This window comes from Mirounga angustirostris, unplaced genomic scaffold, assembly GCF_029215605.1.
Source record: "Mirounga angustirostris isolate CCGP_5_RB_7025 unplaced genomic scaffold, mMirAng1.0.hap1 SCAF_6, whole genome shotgun sequence".
Classification (NCBI taxonomy): Eukaryota; Metazoa; Chordata; class Mammalia; order Carnivora; family Phocidae; genus Mirounga; species Mirounga angustirostris.
This window is the reverse complement of record NW_026991714.1, coordinates 59,740,606-59,754,095: the sequence shown is the minus strand read 5'-3', so window position 1 is coordinate 59,754,095 and position 13,490 is coordinate 59,740,606. Positions and strand designations below refer to the sequence as shown.

General features: G+C 43.5%; 1 protein-coding gene across 4 annotated transcripts in view; it reads left to right on the top strand.

The window, feature by feature from the left end:
- Positions 1-12,760, top strand: part of GREM2 (gremlin 2, DAN family BMP antagonist) — a 107,321-nt gene extending 94,561 nt beyond the window's left edge. For all 4 annotated transcript variants that reach the window (XM_064594392.1, XM_045877554.3, XM_045877555.3 and 1 more), the window contains one exon: positions 9,794-12,760. In XM_064594392.1, coding sequence (XP_064450462.1) covers positions 9,795-10,301 — 507 coding nt within the window. In that variant the 5' untranslated portion in view covers position 9,794 and the 3' untranslated portion in view covers positions 10,302-12,760. The remainder of the gene's footprint in view (positions 1-9,793) is intronic.
- Positions 12,761-13,490: the final 730 nt, after the last annotated feature.

Sequence of the window (13,490 nt, the reverse complement as noted above, 5' to 3'; positions counted from 1 at the left end):
ATACCCTCCCCAGTGTCCATCACCCAGTCACCCCATCCCTCCCCCCCCCACTCCAGCAACCCTCAGTTTGTAGAAATGTGTTTTCTAATAGCAATGTCTCAATTTCTTAAAACTTTTCAGACTTACTTTCATGTCAATAATCACATAATACTCATCAAAAAATTATTTTTGGTGATAGATCACCGGACCATTTAGATCTTCTTTCAGTGTTGATTAAAAGCAAATTATTGGAAACAATCTGACATGAAAAAGAATTTATTAAAATTTACTTTTGTTCCAATATTTAGAATTGTTCTTTCACTTGGTGCCCTGGAACCTTCCTTATACCCCAGGCAAGGCAGCACAGTAGAAGTAGGGTGGATGAGAGCTGTCCCTTCTTTTTGTCAAGTGGGGGAAGGGATACCGACAGAGGCAGGAAGGGAGGACTTGCCTGGCCTATTGCAGACACCTGCAGTGTAAGGACAACTTCTTGGGCAGGTCTCTTTGAAGAGAAGGAACAAGTGGAGGTTGAGTATTTGAATATTGCTTCATCGAAAACTACCCTTGAGCAGTACCCCTTGGAAAGCCTTTCAGTCACCCCCAGGACTGTACCTATGCCAGCTGGAAGATGAGAGATTGACCAAGAACTTCAGGTCAGTGGCAGAAAGAGCAAAGAGAGGTGGACAACAGTTTGAAATAAAAGGAGGATAAGGACCTGCAAAAATATTACTAGTGCATCACAGGCAAGTCTATTAGACTCTAAAAAAAGTTATTCCACTTTGAATAGTTATGTTGATTTCTGATTTTGATAGCTTGATATGTATTCAGTCATTATGATGAAAGGCTTACATAAAAAGCATCATTGCTACTGAAAAGTTAACCCAGTTTCAAGTTCTTCTTTATAGTTTTTAAAAATAAAAACATTCTCATCTATACTAGTGTAGCTAAAACCTATGTAATCATTCAATCTTTCATTCATGCATGCACAAATAAGCATTTATTAGAACTATTCTGTAGACCAACCACAAGTCCATATGGAAACAAAGATTAAATATCACGTCTTCCAACAACATACACTCCGGTGGGGAGAATGCGCAGCCCATAGCCGCACAGTGGCCTGTTAGTTGTGATGAGGCAGGTATGATAATGGCAGAAATGAAGAACACGGGAAGCACAGATTCTGTCACAAAGGAAGTGAAATTTGAGTGAAACTTAAATACCCACCAGTGGTCGAAGGAACAGTATTTCAGGCAAAAGAAACAACTGTGCAAATGATTGCAGGTAGAAAACAACCTTGCATGTGGTAGGACACATAGTTTTGTGTCTTTCAAGCATAACGTGGTATTGTGAGGGGATAACATCATGAGACTAGAGGGGACAAAGATCACAGAAGGCTTGTACACTGTGCCAAAGACTTTGAACTTGTTCATGATGGGAAATCTGAAAAGGGAAAACTGAAAGGGATAACAGAGACAGATCTGCATGTTAGGATGTTCACTCTGATAGGAGCCTGGAAAGTGGATGTGAGTGTGAGTGTGGAGGCAGGGAGGCCAGTGAGGAGACTGGTGTAATGTTCAGGTGATGAAGACCCAAACCAAAGTAGTAACAGTGGGGTTTAGAAGTGAGGCAAGAAAGACAATAAGGTCTTGTTAACGGATTTAATATGTGAGAAGATTAAGTTTGGATATTCTCCATACCCAAATAAAAACGATTTACATACTGAAGAGTTTTTTAACTGACAACATTGAAGCCCAGAGATAAGCAGTTGTAGGGATGGTTAATTCAGTGGTTTACCAATGTAATCAAGAATCCAGTGGCTTTCCATTTTGTGCTTTATATTGCAAAGGTTTGACTTTCATCCCATGCTGTACCCTCCTGGTGGCTGCTGTGACCTCAGTCACCAGATCCTTGCACAAACACAACCCAGACCAGAACAATAACTTCTTCTGGCATGTCCCTTTCTATCAGGGAGTAAAAATCTTTCCCAGGAGGCTATTTCTTACATCTTGTTAGTCACTGACTGGGACCTATCAACTCTGTACTCCATGGTATGTAGAAGTGCCCATGAAGGACCTGGACCCCAGTACCTGAACAACATTGTGCTTCTATTAGCAAGAAGAATGAGGACATTAGCTCTCAGGTAGTAAATCAACTAGGGCCTGCCCAGACTCTCAGCTTTTTAGCCTGGGGGAAATGGATAAATGTCATGCTCTTTATGGAGATAGTAACTTTCAGAAGAGGAGCTGAGTGAAAAAATAGGATGAGATTTGGAACATATAAAATTTGGGGTACCTATAGGGCATCCAGGGAATGTTTGGTAGTCAGTTGGGTATAGCATCTGGGAGTCATGAGCAGATAGCAACTGGTGGCTTAAATCTTGGCATGGATGAAATTCTTAGTAGGAATGTGAGGCAGGAGAAAACAGGGTTATGGAAAAATCCTTGGGGAACACAATCCTCTAAGAGGAAGCCAGAGAAAGAAAAATCCGTAAAAGACATCAAAAGACTAAAGAAAAAGAATAAAAATACTTTTGTCATGAATTCCAGAGGAAGTGAAATGGGGGTACACAGTTTTGTCAGGCTTTCCTACATGCCTTGTCCCATTGATATCCACTGTCACACAAGTGAAACAGAGTAGCTTGAAGTAGAGAGTGTTGATGGGGTGCATGGGCAGGATGCTTTTGATTTTGCTCACGCATTTCAGACAGGCCCCTCTGATTCTTATGTGTACACAGACAGAAAATCTATACCCTGCTGTCAGAGAAGTGGAAGCCTTTTGTCTTAGAAGCTCGCTGTGAACACACAAGGCTGTCCTAGGAAGACTTGAGGAAAGAGGTTGAGAAGCACAGAATCATTGAAGTATGACTAGTCCCTTGAGCCACAGCCTAAAATCTTCATCTGAAAATCATCATCATCATCATCATAATAACAATAATAAAGATTCTGCCTAATGGTGACAGAGAACAATGTCACTGCCTATAAAATCCTTAATGGATTGGTCGTAATTTCTTCCTTCCTTTCAAATAAAACTCATGTTCTTTTCACTCAGAGAGTACTTGGATGATGACTGGATCTCAGTGCCACACTCCTCATAACAGCAACATGGAATGGGGATGGCAAGTGCCATTAACACCATTTTACAGAGGGGAATCCAGGGGAGCTTAGGAGTGAGTCACACAGGGTCACGAGATGGGCAGCTCCAGGCCCAGAAACCATGTTCTCACTCTCATTCCCAAGTGGCTCTGCTCTTGAGAAAAGCAACCACGTGTGTATAAGCTTACAGCGTTCAAAGAGCTTTCCCATCCATTTTCTCATTTAACTTAATGCTTTGCTGCCATCTTGCCTCAGCGTTACATTTCCCAGACTGGGTTTACCCCAACAATTGTTTCAAAGATTAAGAACTCTGATTACAAATTCCTAAATGATACACTTGCTATCCAGAAGTCGAAGTAAATAATGACAGTATCATTTCTTCTTTGGTTGAAAACCTTTTTTTAAAAACACAATATAATTTTTCCAGATGAAATTAAACTTCTCCTGGAACAAAATGATAGTCAGTGTTCCACTCAGGCAATGTCACTTGGAAAAGTAAATGAATCCATTTGGATTTCAAACTTCTGAGTCATGTGGGATGTCCTGATCATTCTACTTTGAAATTGCAAGCCACTTCCTATTCTTCTCATGACAGTTCAGAAGATTGATAGTTAGTACTTCTTATTTTTCCTTTCCTAATGTTTTAATTTCTCTCCTTTACTTATAATAAGTTGCAACCACTCCCTTTCAAGGTACAACTACAGTATTTGAGCTTGGTGATCAACTCCCTTGTAATCAGAAGATGCAAATTAAAATAATAATAATATGATGCCATTTCAAATTTTTCAGATAGGCAAAACATAACAAATCTGGTAACACCAAGGGCTAGCAAGTATGTGCATCTGCAGGGACTCACATATTACTCTGGGGGTGCGGGGAAGTACTTGGAAAGTAACTTAGCAAAACTTTGCCAAGCTCAAGTTGTACATATCCTGTGATGTAGCATTTCCACTTCTCAGTGTCTCCTCTAGTAAACCTATAACAGATAGGTATCAATAAACACACACAAAACTGTTCAGTACTGTTGGTAACAGTGACGAAGTAGAAGCAACTTCGCTGTCCCCCAGTAGGGTGAATGTATAAACTGTGCTTTAAGATTCAGCAGTGGAGTTGAATAGACATCCACATGTATAAAATCTCAAACACCTATTGTTGAATTTAAAAGTTGCTCAAAAAATAAAATAAATAAAATAAAATAAAAGTTGCTCAACAAGGGTGTAGTACTACATACATGTGACGGTCAAATGCGTGCACACAAACATGCCCTCATATGCAAAACACACCAGTAAACATGGAAAAGCACCAGCAGGAATGATATAATCAACTTCAGGATGCTGGTCATCTCAGTGACAGTAGAAGGATAAGAGAACAAAACTGTGGCTTTACCTATATTATTTTACTTCTTTCAAAATTGAAATAGATTACAAAATAAAGATAGGAACTATTAGTATCGTTTTAATCTTCGTGGTGGGCAGACAGGGTTTATTATATGTTCTATTTTGCTCTATGTTTGAAGTGTCTCATAGTTGGAAATTTTAAAATTCAAAGCTCCCTTTCTAGCGAAAGAGCACAAAGGGAAAGGGAAAGCAATGACTGAATGGGAGAGGAAAAGTTAGGAATAGGATTTGGCAAACTTTTTCTGGGAAAGGCCAGATAGTAAATATTTTTGACTTCGTGGGCTGTGTCTCTGTCCCCCTTACTCATTCGGTCTTTGTAACACAAAAGCAGCCATAAAGAAAATGTAGCTAAACAGGCATGGCTGTGTTCAATATAAGCTTGCTTACAGAAACAGCGTGCGGGTTGGGATCTGCCCATGGGCTATGGTGTGCGGCAGATTACAGTTGCTGAAAGTAAGTGGCTTCAGCAGACAAGTGATTTTAGGCTAAGAGGCTGATCCCAGAGCCAAGGAATACCCACCTCAGTTGGAGACCTCAGCCACAGCCTCCCAAACTAAGAATCTATGTCACGGATGAAGTACCTTTGGCTGTTGAGGTTCTAGTAGTAAAACTCATAAAAATAATCGTTGAATTCTAACACCGTTAGGGGTTTTGTTTGGAGTTTGCTGTTTGATTTGGATTCCGTTTTCACTTGGGCCGTGGGAGCAAGTTTATCCCAGATGTGCCTGCCCATATTCAGCCCTGGGTGCTTCTCTTCAACCTGCCAAGGATGTCTAGAATTCTTACTTAGGTCACAGAAAATGTTTGAGCCTCATCCCATTCACCACGCATGCACAGCCCTGTACTGCTTTGACCTGACCTCTAAAACTCAACAAGGTCACTCTGGGAGTGAGTTAATCAGCTTAGCTGAACCCTTGGCCTTTGGTCACTTACACCTTTTGGCAGGGAGGATTCAGCACTGCAGCAGGCTTTCCTAGAAATCAGGAAGCATTACTGCTCAAGCTCCTATTGCAGAACCCCTTGAGGCTTCTAGAAAAGGCTGATAGAAGGGGCCAGTTATTTCTTAGCTGCCTAGATACTATCCTGGCCTGTGCAGCCGTTGTTCTGATACCAAGAAAGGCCAGGCCCCAGGGCATTACTTAAGAAGAAAGTGCTTTTGCCGTCTCTCTCTGTACACAACCCACGTTGACGGACCCAGACTGCTTAGCATATCAGCATTGACGGTCCTGGCACCCCTTGCAAACTGAGAACATTGTCAGGCCACAAGGATGGTTAATAAAACCGAAAGGATTTATTTACGAGTTTCTTCTGAGACAAGCCAAACACAAGGTGTGAGGGTAAAATGAAGGATGTTGGTGCGGTGGGACCAGCGATTATGGCAACATTCCTGAGAGGTTAATTGTATGCAAACCATTTCTCTGAGTAGCAAAGTGATTCAAGGCCAAGCAGGACTCTGAGTGCTAACTTCAGGTGTGTGTGTGTGCGTGATAGTTAGTGAACTGAACAAAGAGGCATACATGTTCTCTCCCCTGAGGACCCCACAAACTAAAGGGCTAGTGGAGAATGTGCCCTGAGCAAAAACTGACTCAGTTGCTTTAGTGTCCTTGATTGAAGTGAAAAGCCTAACAGTCACTGAAGCAAAATACCTCTTGCCTACTTACCTGTCCTGACATCGAGATTCCAGACGCTTGGCAATGTTCCTGTTGCTACATGTGAAGGAATAAAGAAACGAGATGGAGGGAAGGAAAGAGAAGAGCCTGGGTTGGCCCCAGTCCCCTAGCTGTATCATCAGCCTCTTTTCCTGGTCTTGTAAAATGAGAGGTTTGCTTTCCTTCTTAGGTTCTTGTGTGACGCGTAACTTCGAAGGGTGATTGCCAGATGTTGTGAAAAATATTTCAAAGAGTTCAAAGAATGCATGTTGTTAATCATCACATCTAATACTGCAAATCTAAGAGTTTTTACCCCAAGATGATCAGAATATGTTTTAGTTCTGTTCTCCCTGACAACAGCTAGGACCTATTGAGTGAAAGCATGCAACTTTGAGCCTATCAAAGATGCATGTGAAGCTGTTCCTGGAACTCGGGGTTGAGGACCAGGCTGACTCTGTAAATCTTTCCATGGCTGGGACTTAAAACTTTTGGTTGTGTTTATTCAGAATGTTAATAATTTTGGAAATTATTAAAATGGAACCAACATACTTTCTTTTTAAGAGACTATTGAGATCACAAATCATTCTGCAAATATAATAAGCTGTGTAAGTTGAATGAGTCCAATACTCAGTGCTTGCCATGAATCTGCTGGAAGCGTGGCCATTTTCATGTGACAATTCATGTGTGGAACTAAGGAGGCATGAGGAAAGTTCTTTAAAAATTCGGCCTCAAAATTTCAGTACTTGTATTGCACAAAAATGCTTTTCTAAAAAAAGAAAATCTTTCCTCTCCCCCCCGCCCCCTGCCTCTGTTCTCAACATTTGTACTTCCCTTGTCTCTTGTCATTACATTTACCTAACTCTGCACTCTTGGCAGTGTCCCTGCCTGCAAGAATCCTATTTGAAGTTTAAGACACTCATTAGCTGTTACTTCCTGGGCCTCCCCTGTTCCCTGTCCAGGACGAACTGATGCTTTTTCCTTGTGTCCCCCCCTTATCCCCTGGGGCACTGGCCCATGGAAATCACTGGAAGCAGTTCTTTAAAATACAGATCTCAAGCTCCACCTCAACTCTACTGATTCAGATACAGATTCAGGGGTGGAGCTGAGGAATCTACATCTAAAAGCATCCCAGTGATTCAGATGTTCTTGGCTGTGCAAACCTACACCATTCATTGTGCCTCCCAAAACTACAGCACTGTCATCTGCATGCCAAAATGCAGGGTATTCGTATTTCCTTCAACACATATTTATTGAGTACCTACTATGTACCAGACACTGTTTGGAGTGCAGGATAAACAGGTGGTCCTTCTTTCTTGGACCTTACATTCCAGTTGGGGAAGTCAGACAATGCAAAATTTAATAAGATCCTTCGGTACTATCTTCTAAGATGCTAAGTGCCAGGGACAAAAACAAAGCAGGGATGAAGGAGACAGTGAATGGCAGGCTTGTGATGAAGTTACCCACGAAGGCCTCACGAAGGTGGCGATAATTGAGCAGAGACCTGAAGACTGTGGTAGAAGGCCATGTCGATATCTGGGGGAAAGGCAAACGTAAGGCCCTAGAGCAGAAAAACGCCACATACATTCTGGAAACAGAAAGGTGGTCAGTGTTGCTGGAGCAGAGCAAGTAGGAGAGTGTAGATGAGGAGGTCCATGAGATGAGAACAGGGAGAGCAGATCTTGTTAGGGCTCATCTGACACTGGAAGAACTTGCTCTTTGTCTCTGAGGGAGGTACTGGAATTCACAAGGCTTATTACAGTTTGTTCCAGAATAAATACTCAACAAAACTTGATAAATGAAGGAATTCTCTGCTATGTGGTTTCCAAAAGCCTCTTGTGGTTTACACTTAGACTAATAATGACATATAGAAATATTTTAGCCTAGATATTTTAACACAAATTTTTAAAAAAATTTTATTTATTTGTTTGAGAGTGAGTGAGTGAGTGAGATCACAAGCAGGCACAGAGGGTGAGGGAGAAGCAGACTCCACATTGAGCAGGGAGCCCAACGTAGGGCTCAATCCCAGGACCCTGGGATCATGACCTGAGCGGAGGGCAGGTGCTTAACTAACTGAGCCACCCAGGTGCCCCTTAACACAAATATTTTTAGCAACAAGATAGCTATACTCACCTGCAGCCAGGATGCATGGAGCCAGGATTCAAATATTTCACATACTGGCCATATGATCTTGATAAGTTGTAAAGGCTCTCCATGCCTCAGTTTCCTAATCCATAAAATGGGAGAAATAATATTACCTATTTCATAGAATTTTGATATGTTTACATATGAAACCGTAAGAGGGATGAGTTTTGAACACCAATAAATGTAAACTATTATTATTAGCAGAAATATATTGATAAGACATTGATAGTTGAGGGAGTTAATATATTTAATATTAAATTTTAAGTGTGCATTAAAGAACCATATAATGTTTATATATATATGTATATATATATATATATATATATATATATATATATAATTTCTACCTGCCATTTTGGTGTGTACATGTTAAAGGAATGAGAGTCTCATGCAGTTCTAGAGGTGGTAAAATACGCAGGGAGGCAATGAATAAACATGAATATGATGGTGAGGATGACAAGGATAATGAAGGAGCTACAGTCATCAGGAGATAAGAATCATCTCTACTGAGGGGTATTGCTGTCCCTCGAGGGTATTAATGGAAATATAACAATGGAAACTATGAATTAAACTTCAAAGAAGTCCATCTTTCAGTCAGACTTGGTTTTCTTCCTACAGGACATGATTCAAAGTAAGTTTCTCTCTAGCTCTAGCTCCCTGCACACTTGGGTCATGAGGCCCTATAACACAGAAGAAATATTCTATTCATGTGGGTTACCATTGCATTGTCTAAGGCAGTTTTAATACAACCTTGGCAATACCTTGGCAATTCCTTCCACGACTGGAACGTGGTTTCCACTACAAGAATCTAATTCATGACTCACTTGAATTAACTTGAATATCTTTGTGCAGATGTTAAATGTAATTTTTTATTCCTAACAATTACCAGAGGTGGTAAATATTACTTTCCCTGATCTGTGTCCATTCCTAAGTTTAGTACTCATTTGGAAGAAACTTGTGAACCATGCCCACCTTTCCTTTACTTTTTGCTAATATTCCTGATCAGATCCACCTCTTGTGGTTATTTTCGGTGGCTCCGGAGGGAGATGGCTGGCTCCTGGACATTTCTCAGTTATTGTGCAACCTTGGGCCAATTACGTCTGTGGGCCTCAGTTTCCTTCACTGTAATGTAGGTATGATAACCTCCAACTTAAAACTGTTTTGAGGATCAAATGAGGTACACGCGTTATGTGCATAGGACAGTACTGCTCACGTCCTACATGAAAATGCAGTACACTTGTTAACTATGAGTGGCACTGCGGCAAACCGGCTTGGGCTATTTTTGGCGACCTTTGCTTTGTGATTCTTCCGTAGCGGTTCAACATGTGTACGTGTTCTGTCTTCGTTTTTACTTACCCTTGCGTCCCTCGCCTTGCCTTCGGGGAAGCCTTTCGGAGAGCATCCTTGCTGTCCGCAGGTGGCCTCTAAGCCCTCTCACTTCCCAGCTGCCCCACCGGACTGCAGCTCCTCCTAATGAAACCAGGAAACCCAGCACCCGCCCCAGCCAAATGCTCTCGCTCTTCTCTCGTTGCAGGATGTTCTGGAAGCTCTCCCTGTCCTTGTGCCTGGTGGCCGTGCTGGTGAAGGTGGCGGAGGCCCGCAAGAACCGGCCTGCGGGCGCCATCCCCTCGCCCTACAAGGACGGCAGCAGCAACCACTCGGAGCGATGGCAGCACCAGATCAAGGAGGTGCTGGCCTCCAGCCAGGAGGCCCTGGTGGTCACCGAGCGCAAGTACCTCAAGAGTGACTGGTGCAAGACGCAGCCGCTGCGGCAGACGGTGAGCGAGGAGGGCTGCCGCAGCCGCACCATCCTCAACCGCTTCTGCTATGGCCAGTGCAACTCCTTCTACATCCCGCGCCACGTCCGCAAGGAGGAGGAGTCCTTCCAGTCGTGCGCCTTCTGCAAGCCCCAGCGCGTCACCTCCGTCCTCGTGGAGCTCGAATGCCCTGGGATGGACCCTCCCTTCCGACTCAAGAAGATCCAGAAGGTGAAGCAGTGCCGGTGCATGTCCGTGAACCTGAGCGACTCGGACAAGCAGTGAAGCCCCCGCGGCGGGACGCAACTCGCTCTGCGCGCCGCCGCCGCCGCCGCCGCCGCCGCCGCCGCCGCCGCCGCCGCCGTCCCCGTCCTCTGAGCCCACGCACGCGCTGCCCGGTGGCCCCCTCCGTCGCAAGCACGTTTCCCGGGGCCGACGGCGCCCTTGTCTCACGCGCGCGCCGCAGGGGGAGCTTCGCTGCTGTGTTCCCGGCCGACCGCGGGCCCCTCCTGGGCGTCCCCAACAGGCTGCGTTTCAGGCCTGCGGGCCGCGGCTGGAAACCCACTACCCCCCAGCCAGCGGTCGGAGAGGGGGCCTTTCTGGGGCTGCGCTGCCGATGGGGCATTGATGTTTCCACCGTGTGGAAAAGCGAGTCTTTCCCGGGCCTCACCCTCCACTCCAGCTCCCCTTTTCCCAGGAAGTGAAGGATGCGGCCCTCACCCCTCTCCCGCTGGGCCCGGGGCCCTCCGGCTGCGAGGTTCCCCGGTGAAGGGAGGGCTGCCCTCGCGCTGCTGTGATGCGGATCCGGACAATGTCCGTGCACAGGGAGGTTCTCCTAACAAACCCGATAGCCGAGAAGACGACTTGAGCCACTGGGATCATGAAATGGGCTTCCCTGGGGACCTTGCTCACAGCAGGCCACACTCTCCCCCACCCCCAGCCACCACCACCTTTTCTTGCCCACGTCCCCCACCTCCCTCCCCCGCCCACCTCCGTGGACTCAGATGAACTCTGGTGTGCATGCTATTATCGCTGCAATTAGAATATTATTACACACAAAGGTCTCCATATTAACGCTGGTTTTGTAATTGACCTGTATTGTAAAGAGCTGTTCAAAAGCACTATAGACCTATCCATGTATTGTTTCACGAGTTTGGACTCTGGCTTTGCAGCACCATTCTGAGTAAGGCTCACAGCGGGGTTCACTCAGTAATAATGCCTGATCAGCAGTTCACTGTCATGCACCTATTCTTAGATTGGGCAGGGAGAAGGCAGGTGATTTTACATTGTGATTTTACAATGAATAATACTTCACTGAAGGTACTGAAGCACTGCAGCACAAGGTAGGAAGTGGGTTGGGATGGATGGGTGTAGGGAGGGGACTCACTAGGAAGTCGTCAACAGGGAACTCAAAAGCCCTGTGATGTTTAATATGCATATGTGGTGTGAGAAGGTCTACTATTTTACTACCATGACACTAAACAAAACAAAACAAAAAATTCCTGGTAAAAGAGAGAAATATTTAAATATATAAGGAGTCAGGTCACTTTGTGGTGTAGGAGAAAGTAAAAGATAAAATATATAGAATAGAAATCTAGTTAAGCTACAGAAGCTTCCTTTTCAAAGAATGGACTTTTTTTTTTAAAGGATGATCAAACATCAGCTCACCTTTTATTTTTATAAGGAATCAATAAGGTTTTCATGTTGCGGTCTCTTGGCAGAACAAAGCTGACATAATTTATTTTCTTGCAAAATTATACTTAGTTTCAGTCCCTTTGCTAAATTGCCCCACAGAGGCTTCCCTGTGAGTAATGTTTATGGAATCTGATAAATGTGAATGAGATGTTGGTGGGAATCAGCATACTTTGAAAACCTTTCATTGGTAATTTCTGAGCACCGAGTCTCAAGTACTGCTGCAAGGGCACTCAGAAAGGCCCATTTCCAGGTTTGTGGGACCCTCTACAAACTGCTTGGGGGACTGAGGCTTCCTGAAGTTAGACAGTGATGGGGGCGGGTCTAGGTGCATTCACCTGGAGATCAAGGCGTGGTGTGTCCCTGACTCCATTTCCTGCTTCTGCACTGCAGGTTTCATGTCTGTCTCTTCTGTAACTCCATGAGCCCTGAGCAGAATGTGCTGTTGTAAAAAGGGGTATTCGTTTTAGAAATGGGTATATACAGCCCTGAATCAGGAGCAGAACTCAACAGAAATCCTTGAAGGCTGGAACCTTGGGATGGAAAGAAAGAGTGGAGAGTGTGTCCAAGTTCAGAAATTATTTTTGCATTGAATAGAAAACCTCAAGTCAGACTCAGTGCAGAACACACAGCGAAAAGCTGTGAAGGAAGGAGGTTCACATGACCCTAACAGAGGCCAATGGAGTAGAGTAGGGTGGGAGCGGATGGGAGTCTCTGGCTGACTGCAAAGCCAACCCTGTCATTTTATTAACACATAACCCACACAGATAGAGGAAGGATTAAGCTATGAACTCACAGAATACAAACATGAGCGCACTCTCTTTGAACCCAATTGTGGGTGTAGCAATAGAAGCAATATGATATGCTGCAGTGTGAAGCTCCTTCTGGGGGTTCTTATATGTACAAAGTTTACCTTATAATGGCTCAAATTGTATTTAATTGTTTTTTTTGTCTGTTTATAAATGAAGAAAAGCTATAAGTATAATGTAATTATTTTATAGGTGTACTATTAAATTATAGAACAAATAAAGATACTCTAGGATTATATGTGATCCTGGTGTGATGTGCCATAAAAATGGAATTCAGAATTTGTTTCAGTGGGCAATGAAGGAAGCACTGTTCAGAGTGCTTTTGTCCCGTCTTGGTGAGTTCAACCCTTAGCCTACGTCCTGCAACCTCCTTTGGGACCTGGCATCTTCAAAGAGAATCAGAATCAGGCATTCAAGGAGCAGAGGTGATGGGGATGGCTGTCAATCCTGGTCTTGGGGAGTTTCCAAGCCTCTTACAGATTGCTCAGCAGCTGAAGACAGAATTCTTAGGCTCTTCTCATTGAGTTCTTTGAATAAGAAATTCTGAATGAGGAAGTGTTGAGAAACTGCTGCAAATAGCTCATCTTACTTGTAATGCCCAGGGCACCACACTTACCTCTTCAACAAGCCAGAACTTGTCTTGAGTTTTGTCCATTTTCACATTCACTTTTCATGTGTTTCAACATTTCTTAATTTAAATACTTCTTAGTTTCACAGTGTCTCTATTTTTCAACTAATTGACTTATATTCCATTCAAATAGTTCAATTACCAATAAAACAATAAACACTATAATAAACTTGCATATGATTGATTTACTGTATGGACTTCAAAGGAATTAAATTTAACTTAATAATAATTTTTTGTATTCTTATGTTAATCTCCATACATTACATCATTAGTTTTAGATGGTGTTCCATGATTCATTGTTTGTGCATAACACCCTGTGCTCCATGCAGAATGTGCCCTCCTCAA